At 45.9% G+C, this 20,645-nt stretch overlaps 1 protein-coding gene across 1 annotated transcript; it reads left to right on the top strand.

The window, feature by feature from the left end:
- The first annotated feature begins 1,596 nt into the window (after window positions 1–1,596).
- Window positions 1,597–14,925, top strand: LOC146178507 (monoglyceride lipase-like). The gene is made up of 5 exons (XM_084579773.1): window positions 1,597–1,710; window positions 2,338–2,474; window positions 7,206–7,292; window positions 11,161–11,292; window positions 14,586–14,925. The coding sequence occupies exons 1-5, from the start codon at window positions 1,611–1,613 to the stop codon at window positions 14,751–14,753; spliced, it is 624 nt and encodes a 207-aa protein (XP_084435899.1). The 5' UTR covers window positions 1,597–1,610; the 3' UTR covers window positions 14,754–14,925.
- Window positions 14,926–20,645: the final 5,720 nt, after the last annotated feature.

Here is a 20,645-nt window from a genome sequence, read left to right on the forward strand (position 1 = left end):
AGTCAAAGAAATGACGTACGTTAGAAGACAGTGTTCTCATTGCGCGAATGATCTAAACGCTATTTCAAGTATAGTCTAAGCGGTCGTTACCTCTACGTACGCGGTTTCCCGAGTTTCTAGTGAGTGCTTCCGCGTACGCTGAAATATATTAAAGAAAAACGTTTACTGGGCCAAAAGGAGCCGCGACACATGCATTCCAGTCGTTAGAGGCTCCGTGCTTCTTATGCTTGGGAATGTAACTAAACGGCTAACAACAAAAAATTGTCTCCATCGCAGCAATTCGAAGCAATTTATCAAAGACGAATGCGTTGTGAACTTATTTTTTGCACGTGATAATATTGCGTTATCAACAAATCAGTATGCCCGCATGTCCCTTCTCCAGACGTTTCTAGATTTAGGATATTGTGAAAAGTGCGATTCAATAGATTTAATCGCATCTTTAATATCTGTGCACGAGCTCAGGGAAACCTTTAGAAGCAAAATTTTGACAGATATACTTAGGTTAGACCGTTCTCATCAGCATGTACAATTAAATGCAATGTTCAAGAGAGCTATATTTGATCACTGCCACAGGGTTCACACTTGCCATCAATACCAGTTGTACCACAGGACTTCCATCGTGAGGGGTTGAAATGTTCGGTCAAGCAGTTTGAGCTCGAGATAGCATTCCCCTTCAAATGTTCTTTTTTTTTGGGGGTGTCTCTATAATAAAGATGAGTGGCAGGTTACCAGTCGAACTTTGCACTTTGTATGGAGCATCCGAACCCTGAAAGAATTTATGAGTACAATCAACGAAATTGCAACGCCTAGATACAAAGGAGAAGAAATTGTGTGGTTAACGATTGATAAATGGTTATAAAATCACGCAGTGCTGTGGAGGGAGACAACAAAATAAAACTACGCGTGAAACCATGGAATTCGAGAAGCTTATTACGATGCTTACTAGTCAATATTTCTCCTAACTTATATCGTTTTTTTGACCATTGAAAAATCTGCACACTGGCCTCATGAGCGCACTATTAAGTAAACTTTGTTGGCATCTTTACTCACAGTGGTTATCATAATACGATGCTGGGAGCCTCGACGTATGAGTCAACATCTTATGAAGCAACATGTTAACAGAGGAAAGATACTACTGTATTGTGTACCGGCTCTGTGTTTGTCTGCTAAAGCAAATGTGCTGCCATCGCTACATGTTTAAGTCTGTCTCATCCTGTCAGCGAAAGCCGTCGCATGCCTAGTTAAAGGTATATAGCTGAGCATCACGAGCTTGAATGGCTTCCTTCAAAAGAGTCTGTCTCATCCTGTCAGCGAAAGCCATCGCACGCCTAGTTAAAGGTATATAGCTGAGCATCACGAGCTTGAATGGCTTCTTTCAAAAGGACATTACTTTCATAGGATGTAAAATTTGAGTTGTCGCTATGAATGTATTCTTATGCCATATGCATGAGAAAGGCTTACGTCATTTCACCGGCAGTGGGTTTGGTGTAGCTTATAATGTAAAGGAATGAGAATACCGTATTGTGACAATTCCGATGGTGATGAAATGTAAGTAATACAATTTACGAGATATTTTCTTCCGGTATAGGCACTGGAAGGCGCTCGTGTTCATGTGTCACGGCTACCTGGAGCACTGCCACGTTCCCTTCTACGACACCCTGGCCACCATGCTTGTCGCAGAGGGGTGCTATGTCTTCACGCATGACCTAGGTAAGTGGATGAACGAAACAGACTACCTGCTCCTTACGTGCGTTCTCGAAAGTTTCCTATTCTCATAAAGAGCAATGAAACGCTTTTCATTCATCTGTGCGAATCGTCGGCAGGTCCGAGGGCAGGTCGCGGTATTAAGATTGAAGTGGTGGCCTCTAAAAAACGCGCGCTTGATGAACCAGCGCACCACGGCCTGCAGAACATGCCGGGAAGAGGCGATGTGCCGCTAGAAGGGATTCGACTCTTCCCAACACCGCACCGCTCCATCGTCGAGCACTTGAGACGCTTTGCATTGAAGCCTCCTCCAGCAGTGCAGCCAGAGCTCGAGTTTATTAGATACGGGCCTCAACAAACGCCGTACACGCTGTCTACTTCTCTCCCTCTTTCTTGCGCACAATCTCTGTTTCCGCACTTCTTTCGCGTATTTTTATCCCTGACCAACCAAATTCGGCTTTGAACCTCCGTCTTTTAACCATGCAAAACCGTGTCTAGCAAGGCCAGAGCTATCGCGCGATGTTTGTTTTGCTTGTTTTGTTTTGTTTTTTGGCGAGGGTTTCGTGGAACCCCTTTGGTTTGCAGACCCCTATTTGAGAAATATTGATTTATAGAACGTAGTGACATCTGCAGTTGGCCATGGGAAGAGCAACGGTCTACGGGCTGCCATCAGCTCATTCGACAAGTACGTGGACGGCATCCTGGAGCACGCGGACTCGACAAGGAAGAACTTCTCACGCAAACCCCTCTACCTTTTCGGCCACTCGCTGGTCAGTAAAAGCTACGCCACTCTCCATTGACAACGCAATGCTCGAGTGCTTGTTTTCTTTAATATCCCCAAGGTGCAGGGAATTTGGCACCATTTGTCGAATGCCATATGACATGGATGACATGATGCACAGACTCCTCCTCCCTACGAACTACTACTCGCTGCTTCAATGCAGTGAAGGGCATAAGCTGTTTTAACGAGTAACCAATCTATAAGCCGAATGTTATTTCAATCTGCTTCAACTCCGGAAGCTCGAAGAACTACAGGCCGGCTGCCACCACGCTTGTTGCCGTTTCTTGATGCTCATGCCAAAGCATAGATTCTCCCGTAGTATGGTCCGAAAGTAGCTGTATAAATTATGCTGACGCCGTGAGCATGCAACTATATTGAGCTCTGTTGAAATCGTATTTATGGAGGTGCGAACGATGCAGCACTTCATACTCGATAGTGCCACAATACCTGAGCAGCTCTAGAAGGAACGTTTGTCATACAAGCTTACGACGTCTGTGAACCCCAGGAATCAACGATATGTACCTCATTGTGACTGCAAACAGTTCATAACAGGGATAAGAGGAAGAAATGAGAATTTTATTAATGTTCTAAAGTCGGGTTTCTGCTTGGAGGCTGAAGTTTCAATACACCTTAAGTAGGCCCCGATATCACATTCAGCATTCATCTCGAATTTTCTCTGTAAAAAGCTGATTGCAGAGTGAAACTCTGATAACGAGAACACTCACATTGTATCGAGACAGCCTATAAATTTCGTTCTGATATAAATGCTACCTCCAGGGCGGGTTGCTCGTCGCAATGGCAGTCCTGCGGAGGCCGGTTGACTTCGCTGGGATCGTCATGACGTCGCCACTCATAGCCGCGCACAAAACCCTAACACCCTGGTACAAGGTGCGTTCACTGCTAGGCTAAAAAGCATGAGGACAAGCTCAGCTTAACGGGCCACTAAATGAGTTGCTGCTTATGCTCTGAGGTAAGGCAGTACCTTGGAGCAAATGCTGAGTCTGTAAGGAGGGCCGGTACCTCGGCAGTGACATTTACCACATATAGGCGATCAGCAAGTGGCGTGCAGAAAGAGGAGAAATGTTCACTTACATTAATAATAATGATAAAAATTTTAAGAAATAAAACTTTTCAGACAAGTAGCTAATTTAAGGGCAGAATATTGCAGTCCTTTAAATAAATTGCTGGTATTAGAAATTAAGGAACACAGAGGCACTCAGTGAATGCGAACACTGCATTTAGGTTACTAGCAAGTGGTGCATTTAAGTGGCAATTAACTTAAGAATCAAGAAAGGGGAAAACTACAGAGAAACACACGATAGGGTGGTCTGGGAAACAAAAAACAAGCAGTTAGTATATTGCTCACGCTATGTAAATCCATAAAAAGGGTCAGCACCGCAAGAGAGGCTTAGGGGTGATGAACTCAATCTTTACTATATGCGTGCACAATAGTGTATTCATTGTGCACGGCCCCAATCTCAAGCGTTAAAAGCAGTTTATAATGGTGGATCTCGGTAGTACCTGTTATTGTCCAGTAATATCGAGGTTTTGCACACAACAATATTTATTAACATTTAACTGTCCAAAGAAGCTCATTGGCGGCAATGGTGTCGCTATTCTAATCAATAATGACGGCGGAGTCGGTCTCGAAATATGCCAATGGTTTTTTTTTCTTCTTTTTTATGCGGTCCTACCGCAACAGACGAAAAATACAAAGCAGGAGCATAGCGACAGTTTTGTTTTGATGCGTAACAAGTGACTGTAGAAAGTGCTTGTTTTGGAAACTACGTTTTCCTTGCAACTGTTTCGGGTATATTTAAAAATTTGTTCTATAAAACACAAACATCTGTCTGGGCCAAATAGTCTCATTGAAGATTTGAAGTTTCTCTCAAAATTGCGCCTGGCACCCATGTCCAAAGCCTTTTCATCTGCTCAGAGGCGTAGGGGTCATGGTTTCAAAAGAATAAGCTATCTCGGTAACTTTCAGCCTAAACTGGTCAGGTGCTGTTCCGCATGACAATAGTGTTGATTTGGTGCATACGAGAAAGGGCTCCTGGTGGCTGAAATTCTCTCTTTCGATGTGGCTGGATAAAACGCAGATGGAGAAGGAGAAAAAAAAACGGAATATGTATAGAGACGTTCAAACAGACGCACAGGTGCCTAATATATGTATATATATATATATATATATATATATATATATATATATATATATATATATATATATATATATATATATATATATATATATATATAGATTTTTTTATTTCAATAGTCCTGAGACCTGAGTTGTACGACGTAGCAGCAGTCGAGGAGCCAGGATGGCTGTAAGTATGATACAATGGTTCTAGTCATCCTTGAGCCATTCATAGCTTCAATGGTGGTCTGAATTCTTGATATCACGGCCATCGACGTAGGTAGAAGGCTTTCCAACAAAAGTGCGTCAACCAGCCAGAACTGTGGAACATTATTTATTTGAAGTCCATAATTGCTACATTTCAGGAAGCAGGCAAAAAGGCACGACGCCTGACAAGGGCACCTCCGTATGTTAAGCAGATTTGACTTCGATACACATACAAAAGAAACAAATACAAGTATTGTAGCACTCATGTCGACCCCTATTGCCATTCTGAGACAACAAAAACAAACTATGAAGTCCACGAAGAGCAGCCGCAAAAGAAAAATGCATTCAAGAAACAGAACATGTATCTGAAGTTCAAGTTTTGATTTGTTTGGTTTGTAGGGTTTAACGTACCAAAGCGACTCGGGCTATGAGAGACGTCGTAGTGGAGAACTCCGGAAATTTCGACCACATGGGATTCTTTAACGTGCACTGTCAGTGCACGTTAAATAATCGCAGCTGCCAGCGGTCGAGTTCTAACCCCGTATTCCGGTGCAGTAGTCGGGCGTCGTAACCACAGCTCCTCCAAGACGGGACTGAACTTCAAGTATTTTGCACAAAAATATAAAATCACCACACACCTTAAGTGCTGAAACAAGAATCTAAGATAAAATTATAGACGTAAGCCTGTACATTATATTTTATACTAGCTTTATATCTGTTATGGGTGTACCAGTAGTAACAATGCAGGAAGTTACTGAAAAAAAAGCACTATTATTCATATAGCACTCGTTCTCTACTAGAATCTGCAGCATATAGCCGCACACCATTCAAATTTTTATTTATTATTTTCTTCCGGCACGCGGTCTTATCACCCTGATTCTGGCAAGCAGATCAATTCTGTATTCTTTGTTTGTTCATGCTCGTTGTCGCGAGGTGCAGCTTTATCAGTTTTCGTTGGAGCGCAAGATGCACCGAGATGTGTCTCGAAAATTCCTGCCACAAGCTTCTGCTTCTGCAATGTACTATGTTGTGCTAGTCACCGTTGTGGCTTTATCTAGATGTTTCCTCGCCGCCTTGAAATTGAGCGTTTGTCTTTGTGACGGCATTCTTAGTTCGACGATCGACGAGCACGTTTGTTGTCGCCGCCGCTGATTCACTTAGTTCTTTTGCGGGCGCAAAGTCAGTCCTATAAAGAGTTTTATTCAACTTCGCCAGTGCGGCTACCGGGCTTGTCACCACTACGTGACAATATCACACGACGTACCAAATAGACATGCAGTCAACATTAAAGTCTCTTTTTCTATTATACGTATTTCTTGTTTTTGACATTCATACAGGAGGCTTTGAATATTTGTAATTAAAAGTACAGTCATTTGTTATCTAATTGCTTTAAGAATCTTAATTTGCTCTTGCTTTTGCTGCTGTAACTGCACTGTGCCGAACGTGATCCGGATTCTGGAGTACCTCTGCTATTGAAAGAAAAAAAGAACAAGATCTGATGCTCCTGATGAATTTGCGTTGTAAGTCACAAGCCCTCGTCGAAGAGTTTTTAATTGAAATATGGTTATTAGTCCGAAACTGATCTACATTGGTCCTCGATTTCTACGTAACCGAGGTTAGCGGCGGCTCTGTGCTGTCCACGGTATTATAGAGTCATAGTGCAGAAAGGAGTGTGTTGTTCGCTTCCCTCAAGAAAGCAAGAGTGCTGTGCTGGCGGTGCGCGGTAGCGGTAGACAGCCGCGGTAAGCGGTTGCGCTAAACTAAAAGTCTCTAATAGCTCCTGTTAGTGACTTCTCTTGTGGATCTTAGATCACGTGCATTCAGCCCTCACCGATGTGCACGTTTGCTATCTTAGATCACGTGCATTCAGCCCTCACCGATGTGCACGTCTGATATCTTAGATCACGTGCATTCAGCCCTCACCGATGTGCACGTTTGCTATCTTAGACCACGTGCATTCAGCCCTCACCGATGTGCACGTTTGCTATCTTAGACCACGTGCATTCAGCCCGTTTGTTCACGTTTGCTACTTGCCTAATCACTGGTCCCGTTATTTAAGCAGTTACTGTGCAATTTCACGCAAGCTCATTGTCACACAGTCTACTACGTTATGTATACAACCACAGGACATAATTGCGCAGCTTCGCTTAACGAAGCAGTACGAATATGCCTGCGTGGCTTATGAAAGCACATGCGATCAATCAAGATTTTCTTCTCACACAGGCACCGATGCCAGGGTGTTTTTAGACAAAAAACAGAAAGGGGGGGAGCATTACGTACTCAGCTACTCTGACGGCTGTTGTGATGTTGAGGCAGTTTTTATCGTGCCAAAGTTCCCGCTCGTGTACGAAAGCATGCTCTGTATTCCATTTGTAGAGGATTGCGACGAAGATTCTTGGCCGAATGCTGCCCAGAGTGCCCATCGCAGCCTTGGACCTGGCCCTAATTGCAAGAGACCCCCAGGTAGTTTCCTACATGGCCAATGACCCACTGCGCTACCATGGCACAGTGCCTCTCGGATGGCTCGCATCCATGTTCAGGGCGCAGGACGTAAGCGCAACGTCTTGGTGTATTCATTAGTCCCAAATCCAAATGCTTATACTTTGGCTTTGTTCCCTCTTTGCCAGCGCTGTCTGAAAGTTCAAGAGCGTACATGATGATGATGGATTTTATGGATCCTAGGACAATTCTTGCTATAGGGCGCCATGACCCAAGGCGTTTTGGCCTTCACAAGATGGAAACAGTTTTTACCCACTGTGTCACCGATCGGTACCCAATGCCCCCGGGGAGTCGAGCCCCCGCACCTCCCATGTGATCCCATCCTCAGATCCAATAGGCCATCAGTGCGATATTATAGAGGCTAAAAGATTTGACTAGTGTCGTGAGCAGGAGCCTTCGCCAGTCGCCGTGGCGAAGTCTATTTTGATGACGCGTATGCGGCGCTGCTTCCAGCTGGCGAGCGGCGAGTAGCAGACGACCGATGCCGCTGCTTCTCGTGACGCTCGTCGAATGAAACTGTGCCTTTCTCGTATGTTCCCGCCACAATCAATTTGCCCCTGCTTGCCTGACATGTTTGTGTGACAGGGACTCAACAGTGCCGTGAACGTGATTTGTGCGTCTGTTGTAACGTTCTTACAAGGAAAGGCACACAACGTATTTGCGCCCCTGCGTAAAAAGGGAGTAGAAGTCATGCTTCGACAAGATTTCGCGGTTTTGTGCTCCCGCATATGCTCTTCGTGGAGAATTGGCAAGGAATATAAAACGAGAGGACAAAGTGCTGAATGTGAGAAGTGCGGCATGTTTCCACCATTTCGATGATCGCATACAGATTTCTCATCCTAAATTCATATAAATGTCATACAACCTCATATATTTCTCATAGGCCGAATGACATTTGTGTGAGATAATATGAGATTTGTACGAGTTTAATACGTGAAATCTGTATGAGGTTATTGTGACTAACAAGGTTCTTTCACTCGGGATATATTCAAAGAACTTTCAAGCATATCATTAATGGTAAGATCGTCGAAATAGCGCGTGAGCGTCCAGTGCTCACTCACGACGCCTTTCACACGATATTCCCTGACGCGCCAGTCTGCACGTCTAAACAGTGTCCCGAAAAAGAGAAAAGGGTGGAACCTTGCAGAGCCGCTCAGCACAAAACCACCACGTGGAAGACCGCGACGCTCAGGAACGCGGAAATGAAATCTGCTCAGAGATGAATGCACCCATTCAGCGACAATCGTACTGCCTTCTGCCCTCTGCAGCGGAATTGTGCTGGGAAATGGCCCTTCGTTGTTATGCTCTGGGTGGTACTCCAGCTCTAGGGCGAAAAGTGTATGCATGTCACTAAGCATGTTGCTTTCATGCCATGTTCAAAGGTTGCTTGTGCTGACACGAGTGAGCACCGTTGCTGTGTGTTAACTGTCGTAACGTTTCAATAATGTCTTCGGAGCTGTAACAACCATCCGCGAGTGATGCCTTCCACAGGTGGTGAAGGGTGGCAGTTCCTGGCCCTACGGGGCTGGGACGGTGCGTCGGCGCCGCAGTCGCCACTGCTTAAGTGGTGGACGATGGCTGTTGTTGCCGGCACGCGTCTTTCTCTCTCTCTTCTTTTTCTTTCTTCTCTATTTTCTCTTCTGTCCGCACGAGGCAGCGGAGGTGGCTCAGCTACAGAGCCAGTAGCAGGCCCGTGCATTTTCTCTCCCTTCTTCCTACAGCCACAACAACAACAACAACAACCACAGGCGAAGCAGAGCGTAATTTCCATTGTTTGTTATACAAGACACACCATGACACACTCAATCCCTTGGATGAGGGTGTTGTGTTTGTTCCTTCCCCTTAGTCGCTGTTTTGTTGCTCCGCTTTTCCCTTCTTGCTTTTTTTTTTCCACAAGATAGGTCACCCAAAGCATAGTTATAAATAAGCAAAAAAATGACTTCTCGCGGCTTCAAATGCGGGTTAATACCACTGCTGTCTGACGCCGCATGCACTGGAGAATATGTGTATGCTCCTATTATATTTTTTGTTTGACCAGACGAATATCGCAACCGTTCCAGCGGGATTCACGAAGCAAAACGCGTTACCCAGCATATCTGCATATAGCGCACGCACAAGGCTGATGATGATGATGATGATGATGATGATGAACTGGTGGCCATGCCCTTTGAAGCGGGTGGACACTCACACAGTATCCGGCCAGAGTGGAAAAAAAAAAGAAGAGAGAAAAAAAAAAAAGTTACACAGTGAGTTGCGGAGTTACACACACACGCGCACATAGGTCACATCGGTCACTCACACAAGCACACACACAAGCAGTAGCTGCCACCAAACACCCCCTATCGGCGGCGCACAGTCTTCCACCACTCGGCTAGGCGCTTCTTGGTGGTCTCCACAGCTCCCCCTCTGACGCTGCCGCCCGCGTCCTCTTCCTGCGGCTGCTTGGTAGATGGGGTCGAGAAGCCAAGCGCTTTCAGGAACGTGGCTCCCTCTTGTTGTGGCGGCTGGAGGCCCTAGCAGTGCATAACCAAGTGCTCTGCGCTTTCGTCCGCCGCACCACACACTCTGCACGCCGTGTCGTGTATAGTTGTGTCGAACCGGCTTTTGTACACCAAGGTCCGCAAAGCCCCCGCTCTTGCCTCGAATAGGAGGCTACTCCCGACACTGTTGTCATACAGTGTTGCGGGCTTGGGAGCTAATTTATGGCGGCTGTACAACGCGAGCGTGGTCTTCTTGCTCATTGCGTCCCGCCACATTTCGCTCTCAGCTGCCCCGACACGCCGACGGACCTCCGCTGCCCATTTTGTTGCGGAGTCGGTGTCAATATGGTTCTGGAAAGAGCTACACCTGTCAGCTGCAGCGCCATCTGTGAGCCGTCATTGTAAATCATTTCTCTCCACTGGCGCGTTCACGACACTAGTCAAATCTAAAGCCCCTCAAATATTGAGGGGCTTTAGTCAAATCATCGAGCGTCTATAGCGGTGCTGCAAGAAGTGCTTTAGAATATTTAGTGTATCCTCACCTGTTGCGTTTTCTAACAGCTACCCCCGCTCAGATTACTACTTTTGTTTTCCGCTGACACCACCTTTGTGATTCTCGAGCGGTTTCCTGCAGACTCCCTCATCACGTATCGCTCACTTATTCTGGGTTTATGGCCAGGTTGAATTCATAGCCAAGACGTCTTGGAAGGCGACGTGCTAAGGTTATAAGGGTGAAAACAGTTATTTGGGACATCATAAAACAAAGATAGAACAAGAAGTCCCTCATGCACATATTTTAATTAAACAAAACGTCACCACTTCTCAATACATGTACCATTTCTATCGGATGAAATCTTTAAAAGCCACTTCTTTTTAATAGCTGCAAATATAACTTCTTTTCTCTTTCTAACTATTATTTCAGAAGCATTATATATGGTGTTTATTTGAATAAATGTTCGAGCATGTGATTTCCTGAATGTTGAAGAAAACAGTGCTCGTCGAGGTCATGGGGGGTAAAGAAACACATACAAAACAAAAATATATGACGTTTCGGCACCACTAGTGGTGGCGAAAAGGTGGTGCCGAAACGTCAAAGTCCTTATGTTTTGTATGTGGTGCCGAAACGTCAATTTCTTTGTTTTGCATGTTTTTCTTCTCATCCGTGACCTCGGCGAGTGCTGTTTTCTTAAATATGCTGAATTTTCCTCGCCGGACGGGTTTCCGTCGAATCCTCAACTATGTGATTTCCTGCATGGCGTTCCATGAGGACAAAGATGTATATATACTAGACGTTTTTAATTTTGATGAAAGCTCTGGGGAGACAATCAGAGCTCGTAATTCATTTATTTCAGGACTTGGCTGCCAAGGTGCGCATGATCGAGGTGCCGATATTCCTCCAAGTCGCCAGTGACGACAGGGTGTGCGACCCCAATGCAATGAAGGAATTCTTCGATGCTATCCCGAGCCCGCACAAGAAGATAAAGGTAATGAACCTGAGGCTTGATGAGTCGTAAACTGCACAGAATAATGCAGGCATACGGATAGCAGCAGGCAAAGAGGTCTCCGAGTGTGAGCACTGCATTGATACCTTTTCAGATAATATAGATTAAAAAACAGCACCCCTAGCATCAGCAAGTGTAACTATCTTCTGTTTTTTTAAGTGTCTTTTCTCGTTTTTGATTCGTTCACTGTAAATTGAGCATTTCTACCGAATGCCCCCCTGTCTCTGACGACACTACAAAAATTTTCAATGTCTGCCCAAAACCCAATTTCCAAGATTCCCCGTGTATACCGCACAAAAAAGTACCCGTTGATTAGTGAAATATTAGTGTGAACCAGGGGAAAATGATGTTATCAATAGAAAGACGCGATTCCGCGATAACTGTTTTACCTTAAAATGAAAACCTGGACCACGCCGTGAGGAATCAAATGAAGAAGGTGAACGAGTAGAAGCACAGACCCATGCAGCGTGCGGTGTAGGAAATGGATGAGTTGGTCACCTCCATCATAATACAAGGCCATAGCGTTTGCTTATCCCAATAGACAATCGTCAGTTACCAATCGGTGCATCCGACATTGTCGCGGCGACCCGGGCAACGGGGCATATACTTATTCCGCCTCCCATTGAAAACGTTGACCTGAAACGTTCGTTCCGACATGGTACAGACAAAAAGACACGCTTCAATCCTTGCTCTCACGGATGCATTCCGTGCGCCATATCAAAAACCAATTTGAAAATCAGCCACATCGTGACATCCAGAACATCATTGCGCGAAAATATTTGTTCTGCGCTACTCAGTTGTTACCGGGCCGTTGAATAAAAAGTGCTGACAATAGGAAATGCCCTAGTACTGATGCAATAATTTCAGTACATTTAATAGCACTGTTGCAAGTCTAGAGCTTTCTTTTTCTCCACAGCAACGAACACCAAAGCAAATAGCAATTAGCTATTCATCGCAATGAACTCAAGCCAATAGCCTCCGAATGAGAGCAGCAGTGAATCCTATTGCACGCAGTCGCGTTCTGCGTGAAAACTTTTTTTTTTTTTTCAAACTTTGTCGCTGGCATTATGCTTAACAACATATCAACGGCATATACGAAAGCGCGAGCTCAAGTGAGAATCTGAAATATTCATAGTTTATTCTCTTCTGGCAATAAATTAGGTGAATACCCATTCAATATTTTCCTCGATATCAGGTGTCATAAACAAAAAGACATAGAGAAATTCTTTCAAGTGGCAATCGCTTGGTATCAGGCATAAAATCCAGAAGTCAAAATGTTTGTTTGCTTCATTCCGTAATTTCAGGCTCCCATGCTAGAAGCGGCCGTTGAAAGACACCCAAACATGGCGCAGTCCAGTGTCAGACAACATGCTAACAATATAGTATATATATAGCGAAGATGATTAACACTTCATTTATCCTTCGTCGACGTTTCGACCGGAGTCCGGTCTTTCTCAATACTGTGGTTACATTACTTGAATTTCAGTTTTAAAGGTCTGAAATTTGTACAGACGCAGAAAAGAAGGACCACTAAAAAAAAAAAAAAAGAAAAAAAAAAGAGGAGAAGAAAGGCGGCCGTGGGGGATCTGTTGAAGCTAGGAAAGAGGGAGAAGACAAAACATGAGTACAGGCGGGCGGCCAAACCAAGAAAATGCGGGGAGCGTGAAGATTCCGAAGGCCGGGAAAGAGGGGGCGAGCAGATTAGCAGAAAAAAAAAAGAGAGGGCGGGGGGGGGGGGGGGGGGGGGGGGGAGTGGAATAGGAAGAACATGGTCAAAACACTTTCGGTATGGTCTCAGACGACGGCGTCGCCTGTGTCTCTTCGTGAAGGCAGTTAACTAAACGCAGGTGCACAGGGCTAAGGTTATCCTCACAGTGAATCTGTTACTTGGAATGCTTCGATAAAAGATTCCCGGATGTTCATTTATGCCGCAATCCTATCGCTCCCCTCTATACTTCCCCTCTAGACTTCCCCCCTAGCCCCTTTTCTTTCCCGCCGGCCGCCGCTCAAGTGCTTCAGTTTTTTAGATAGCAGTTGCCGTGGCCGGCTACATTTTTTTCCTTCTTATTGATTATTTAAAAAAAAAATAAACTACTACCACCACCACTGTATTAAATTCATGAATAAAATACGACTCACGTTGCTCACGCTCACGATTAGTTCTGAAGTTGCTTTGTAGTAGAGCGACTGTTTTTCGAATTCATGGCCTGTTTGATTAGTGTGCTTGGATAGGGGAAGGTTAGGTGGGGACTTGGTGTGTGCGCGGTGGTTATTTCAAAATAACGGCTTGAGGGGCTAGTTGGTGCTGCATAATATTCAGAAATGTTTGTGTTTGTTGCGCCACATTTCTGAATATTATGCGGTGGTTATTGAATCTGATTCTGAAGGGAGTGTGGGTTTGACCTATGTATTGCATCTGCCAGTGGCCACATTCCAGCAGGTATACAACGTTGCCCGAGTCGCAGTTCAGGTTTTCTTTATATGTCATGTTTGAAAGTTGAATGTGTGCTGTTAGCCTTTTTTGTTGTCTGCATGTGTTTGCACAACTGGCATCGACTTTTGCCACAAGGTAGGCAGCGTGCGGGAGGTGGTTTGTTTACGTTAGTGTGAACTACGTAATTTTGTATATTTTTTGGCCGTCTGTAGGTTACCCGTGGAGGATTTTAGAAAATTTTGGAGAGTCGGCCACTCTGCTCAATGATATTAAAGTGCTTCAAAATTTTATTGATGTTAGGGGCGCTTTTGTGAAAGTTAGAATCAGGTTTGAGGGGTGAGGATTGGGAGGTGCAATTTGACGTTTTCTAACAATATTCTCACGACTTAGAAAATATTTGTCTTCAGACAAAGAAGCTTCATTCACTATTCATTTGCAGCGAGCGCCAGACACAGTGGTGGAGCCGGACGCCGCCATCGTGCCATGCACGGAGAATGTCGACTTAACCTTCTTAATCCCGCCCTCCCTGGCGCATTAATGCGGTGCGCTTTCCTAACGCGTGGCCCCTGTTTACATGAATGGGATGAGGTAGGAACCGAGCGACAGTTAGCGCTAGCGATGCGCTTGCTGTCGCATTGATGTAAACACGGCTTGTGTTATCCTCCTCTTCCTCCTCCTTCTGTCACCACTCCCTCGGAATATAAATGTACTAACCGTCATACTAACCTCTTGTCCAATGCAAAAGCCGAAGTGAGAAAACCCTTTCTTTCTTGCTTCTTTTCGTGTTGATAACAAAATGCTCGAAATTGTTTCCTTTGTCTTTTTTTCGTTTTCGCTACAGATCTACGAAAACTCCTACCACAACATCTTCGCAGAACCCGATGGCGTAAAAGAGCAAGCCTTTCAGGACATCGCCGAGTGGTTCAAGGGAAGGCTGCCGAGTACAAGTGCGGTCCATTCCCAGTCACATAGCGTGCTGACGACCGAAGCAAGCTATATAAGCGACTAAGCAGAGGCACCAGAGAAAAAGAATGTCTATACCATGGTGACCACATTTGGTTATCGGGGTCTTAATGCTCATGAACAAGTTCGCAAACACCGTTATTTTTATATAAACCATTCATAGAGGCGTTCTTTGGTAACTAAATATTTTCGAAGGTTGTATTCACTGGCCAATTAAATGTGACTGAAAAATGAACTCTGCGTACGTTCCTTCTTTGAGAACCTTCCTTTATTTTTTTGTTTGGCATCTTGTTTTAATTATTGCTATACTGCAACAGATGCAAAGGCGAAAGTAAAACAGTAAAGCAAGTCGAGCCACACGATGCGAATGACACTGAGGGCCAGCGAGTCAACATCAGAACTTCGATTTCCTCGCGTGGAGAAGGCACGCAGTCGCGATCAGCGCATTTCGAAGATGAGGAATGCGCCGTGTCATTGACCTCTCGGGTAAAATAAGCATCGTCCCGAGGCTGAAAGAGTCGCTCGGCGCACACAAAAAGACAACTCTGTAGTCGAACGCGCCGTAACCACTGCGTCGTGACACGTTATTGTTACTATATTAAGCCGATGTAAGACCTATACTTGAAATTGGGTTACATTCTGTTTTCTGGTAGCGGGAACTACAAGATTCAACCAGCAATCTCACTGGAAAGGCGCGCTCTACGCCTCTGCCTTGGTCTCCCAAAATCAGTTTCAGATGCCCTTCTTTATTTGGAATCCTATATCTCTGATCTAAATTCTCGCTTCCCGGTCACTCACGGTGCAAACGTGCTCATGTCGTTTGACTCGGTCACTACAGTCAGCACTCCCACTTTTGTGTCTCAACCAGCCTTACTCTGTTCCAATTATTGGCCACGGTGTCAACTGAGAAATGTTACGCTAGCGAAGAGCCTTTTAACGCCTTTTGGTATTATCTCAGTTCTTTGCATGTGGGGGTTCATGACATGCAGGCAACAGTGGAATTCCGTTATGACCACGTATTACTCTCTCATGCGAAGCACGGGCCTGTGAACAATATGAACAGTCTTCTTTGGGATCAAATAGAGGAATAACCCCATCATACTGCTCTTTGAATAGATGCCTCCGTCAACTGCAAATAAAAAAAAAAAAAGAAAAAGGCGACAGCATGGCATCCTTTCGCAGCAGTTGCCATGGAGCTATTCTGCCCGCATCCCAGATTATGTTCTTACATTTTGCGGAATGTTTGGCTCTCAGATTAGCTCTGCACAACGTATGTGTCACGCGTTATCATACTCACTGATTGCCAGTTTCATTCTCGCTTGAAACTTCACAAAAATATGATTTGAGCCGTTTTCTCCGAATATTTTGTTCCATGCACTATGAAAGAAGTTTGTCGTGCTCGTGTTAGTCGTGTCTGGGCCCCTGACCATGTAGGTATTCATTCAAACGAGGTGGCTGATTTCTTATGAAGGTCGGCTCTAAGTGCGTCAGTGTCGCGTCCTGTTCCTAACTTCAGTCTGCTGGCGATTTCCAGGTTTAAGCGATCCCAGCACATATAAGCCAGGCTATTTTATCCCTCTCTAAATAACGCCGATTATCAGCCCTTAGCATATATAATTGGAGCGTCCGCTCATATAAAACCAGGCTGTGTGAAGTATCAATAATGCTGTTGCCGTGCAAACATTCCCAGTTTGAATTTATATCTAAACAGGCGTGGGTGGACACCGACAACCCTATGCGACATATACGGGGAAGCTGAATCTAGAAAAAAAATTCTCTCCTGCAGAAGCTTGCAATTCAGAGAAAGATCTACCTGGAGTTCCCTCCCTTGTCTCTACCAGTATTAGTGTCGTTCGATGCGAACGTCAACAAAATTTGACCACATAATATGGGAATGCCCCTTTTCGCAAGGAGGGCCGTAAATATAGATACAAAAGAACTTGGTAGACTCAGCTGCGCATCTCGGACCCTGATACCCAGCAGGCAGCGATCCAACTGACCGAGGAAGCCACCGAGAACGCATCACGGCCAACATCCGAAGCTGAGCGTCACTCTACAAACACCCGTCAGGCATACAGCTGACAGACGGAGGAGGTGCGCACCATTTCTGTTGGAAATATTCCTCCTTTTATTCCTCCTCCTTACATTGGGTTCAATTTGTGGTACTCTCTATGATTACATAATTGCAATTGGTAGGTTGAATTGATCTTTTAAATTTCTTCGAGAACTTCTTTTTTCACCGAAATGCTATGTTTGTTATTTCACTCTAAATGCTCTTCTGCCGTTTTTCATCGCTACATTTTTCGAAATTCCAGCCTGTCGCAAATATTTGTCGTAATCGCCTGTGGAATTTTTCATGTATATGGCACAACACCTTGGCCAATCCCTCATGTGCCATGTTTCAAAAGGACAAGAAGGAGAAGAAGATGAAATGGCTCAGGCACGCGCTAGACAGAACGCTTCGTACCAGCTGGTATGCGCCATTCAGTTTTAAACGAAGGAACAACGCCTGGGACCTTCGCTCTGAGACGTGTGCGGCGAAGTGAATACGGCTCGAAGAGGCTGCTTGGTGCGTTGTTGCCCTCAGGTAAAAGTGCTGATACCGCTGTTATGGAGCTGCTACGTTCTGTGCTACTACTGCCCGCTGATAAGTCGCTTGCTTTGCTACCGCAGCCACCAGCCAGCTGACCAGCGCTGATAGCATTCCTTCCCGTCTTCAGCTAAACTTCCTAGGCTCTGCAGTCCCACCAGGCATGACGGGCAGAAGCTACCGCCTCTGCGGCTTTGCAAGCGGCGTCGACTGGCGGCCCGTCATCTTCAGGGAACCCCTTCCGCCCACGCGTGTCTGCAACCTATGCGACTTAGTTCCCGGCAGAATGGCCTTCCTCCCCTGTGGGCACGTCCTGTGCTCGACTTGCGTCGAAAGATGCGCTGGAAACGACGGCCACTCCGCCTGTCCTCTTGATAGGACGCCATTTCGGCAAGACGAGAATGGTTTCTGGCTTCCGGATCCTCACGACCATCTTGCACGTCTTCAGGTACGCGAGAACAGAAACGCTGAGATTGCTCATGACAATCTGGCTCGCTTTAACTTAAGTGGACTTTTCGGTGTCTTACAGCGCAAAATTTTCATAATACAGCATAAAATAACTCAATGCAAAAAATGTGTGAGTTTGTGTTCGCTGCCTCTTCAGATTTGGAAGGGATCTGTTCTAAACCTGTTCAAGCAGCTCGACATGATTATTTCTCTTGAATTACAGGCTGTGCTTGGGAGAAGCAGAGGTATACGCACGCCTGCACGTTTGCCAGCGTGCGTGCTTGTTTGGCTCATGTAATAAAGGCCGTAGTATACATTCGTTGAATTATAATAAGGGAGTAATTACTCATTGGCATCCATCCAAGCGCAGCCACATGGACAAAGGAAAGCAGCTTTCCTTTGTCCATGTGGCTGCGCTTGGATGGATGCCAATGAGTAATTACTCCCTTATTATAATTCAACGAATGTATACTACGGCCTTTATTACATGAGCCAAACAAGCACGCACGCTGGCAAACGTGCAGGCGTGCGTATACCTCTGCTTCTCCCAAGCACAGCAGCGTGGGCTCCACCGCAAAGGCAGCATTTATCGTTTTGTTGTGAACAAGATGACGAATGATGACCATCGCCACATTTGGAACACCGCACGGAGGACTTACAACCACGAGCACTGTGACCATATCGCCAGCAATTAGTGCACTGCAGTGGCTTAGATTTAAGAGGATCCACACGGAAGATCAATGGCCATGCTTTTATGAGAATGAATTTTGCTACTACGAAGTTTCTGAGAAAGCTGTAGCTTTCCTTTGTAAACTTTTGGCTGTGATTGGTTGGTTGCCAATGGGCAATTACTCCCTTATTACAAATCTACTCCACCTTGGGGTTTGCCCTAAAATATTTGATTGAACAAATTATAATACATGCTGAAAATTATTAGATTGTTACGCTAGTACTTTAGGTTGTGGATGGGGCGCTGAAAAATAAACTAGAACATTATTCAGAGCGTCGCTGATTTGATATGTGTATTACCTTCTCTTTCTTCGCCTCTTCTTTATGTGCGGGAATATTTGCTGTAACCTTCGTGGAGGTTTCCGCCCGCTTGCCGTTGTCAGATGGGATGAGGTTTGGCTCCCGAAGGCGCCGCACCGGCCGCACCTCAAGGTCTCACATAACCTATCAGTCCGTCATCATTCATACGTCATCCCCGGCAAGTCCCCCTCCTCCCGGATGTCCTTTGGGCGGATGTTTTTGTTTCGGGGTGACGGCCGTACCCTGGCAAGGGGGCAGTCGTGTGGTGACACGCACAGAGCAGTTACACCGAACACTATGCCAACTGTGTTTAAGGTCCCAACTGTGACAGCAGGCCGAACACAGGTAGACCGGACCTTCATTTGACCTTGGATGTCATGAAGGACAACCGTACTCTTGGAGTGCTTCATATTGATACTGTAATGGCACCCCCAGAGACCGGGCAGATAATCGGTGGCGTGCTCCACGTCTATGAACGCTTGCTCGCCGAGGTGACGCTGCTCACGACTTAGGTGAAACCAGACCTCCCTGCAGACTCGTGCGAGTACCTCATAAAGGCCTGGGACACTGCGTCCAAATGCAGTGACGCACCTGGCTAACCAGCCTTGATACATGCACTCAACGAGCAAGAGCACAAACTGTTTCACTGCATGCTTAGGCAACGGGTGGAGGTACCTGATAGTCTGATATGGCACACCTGAAATATTAAACAAGGTAGTCACTCGACGGAGGAGGGCTGCTGGGAGAAGACACTGTACAAAGATATGCACCTCGTCTTCACGACCACCACAGAACGGGTATACTTGGTGCAAGCTCGCTCGTGTAAACGCCCTGCTGCGAAGGGGGAGTGACCGTGCGCAAGGCGGTACATGGACGTTGCCCTACTTGCATCCAGGAAGTCCGCCAGTATCAATTTCCATCTTGGACGCATATCTAACCGATCGCTTCAACTGTGCCTAGGGGGGAGGAGCTTAGGCGTTAAAAGATTGGCTAGATCTTTTAACGGTATTGCCAGAATGTCTATGTCGGCCTTGAAGTCTCTGAGTCGCTCAAGCAGTTGGCTCCTTGTGCGTAAAAGGGCGAAGGAGAGCCAGAGCGGGGAACACAGGGGAAGAATGTACTTTGAGAGAAGAGACGTAGGCGGGTGCTCAGGAAGAACGAGGTCAAGCTTCGAGTCAGGGACATGTCTGAGTTCAGGGCTATCTGGGTCCATCTGACGTGTAGCACTGCGGTTACTATGGCCGGGTCCGGGATGCCGAGGCTTTCCCTTATCCCGAGGCTGTTTCACCACAGGCCTCCCGATTTGATCCGTCATTCCATTCCACCGGAAACGGAAAAGGATCCTTTCAAACCGAAGCTTTGTACGTGCCTGCAGAGGTGTTATACAGGCTACATACGTCAGGAACGAGAACAGAATGGACCGAACAACTGTAGCCCGTGCCGTGCGAGGACACGCCAATGTCCCATATTATCTAACTCTTTTCAGGCTTATCTTTAGCAAGATGCCAGTTGGTCTCTGATAACCCGTCGGAGCGGAAATGGTAACCTAATATGCAAACCTCATCCTTCGAAGGGAGGCCATGAGGGGAATTCGGACTGGACGGTGCTTGACTGATGTACAGGGCTGCACTCTTGGATTTATTTAGCCTGGCCCCACTCGCCCTGCAGTACCCATCTATGATGTCCAGGACAGAGCAGACAAAAATAGGGGCGGTCATTTTCAAAGGCAGCCCCACATATTAACTGTCTAATAAGGAAATATGCTAGATGGGTACATCCCCATGGGTTGGCCTTAGCCTCTAACCCAGGGCCCCACTAGCAATACAAATTACAACAAACATAGCACAGCGAAACTCTTTTTGTTTCATCCGG

This window comes from Amblyomma maculatum, chromosome 9, assembly GCF_055883805.1.
Source record: "Amblyomma maculatum isolate TAMU_Amacu chromosome 9, ASM5588380v1, whole genome shotgun sequence".
NCBI classification, from domain to species: domain Eukaryota; kingdom Metazoa; phylum Arthropoda; class Arachnida; order Ixodida; family Ixodidae; genus Amblyomma; species Amblyomma maculatum.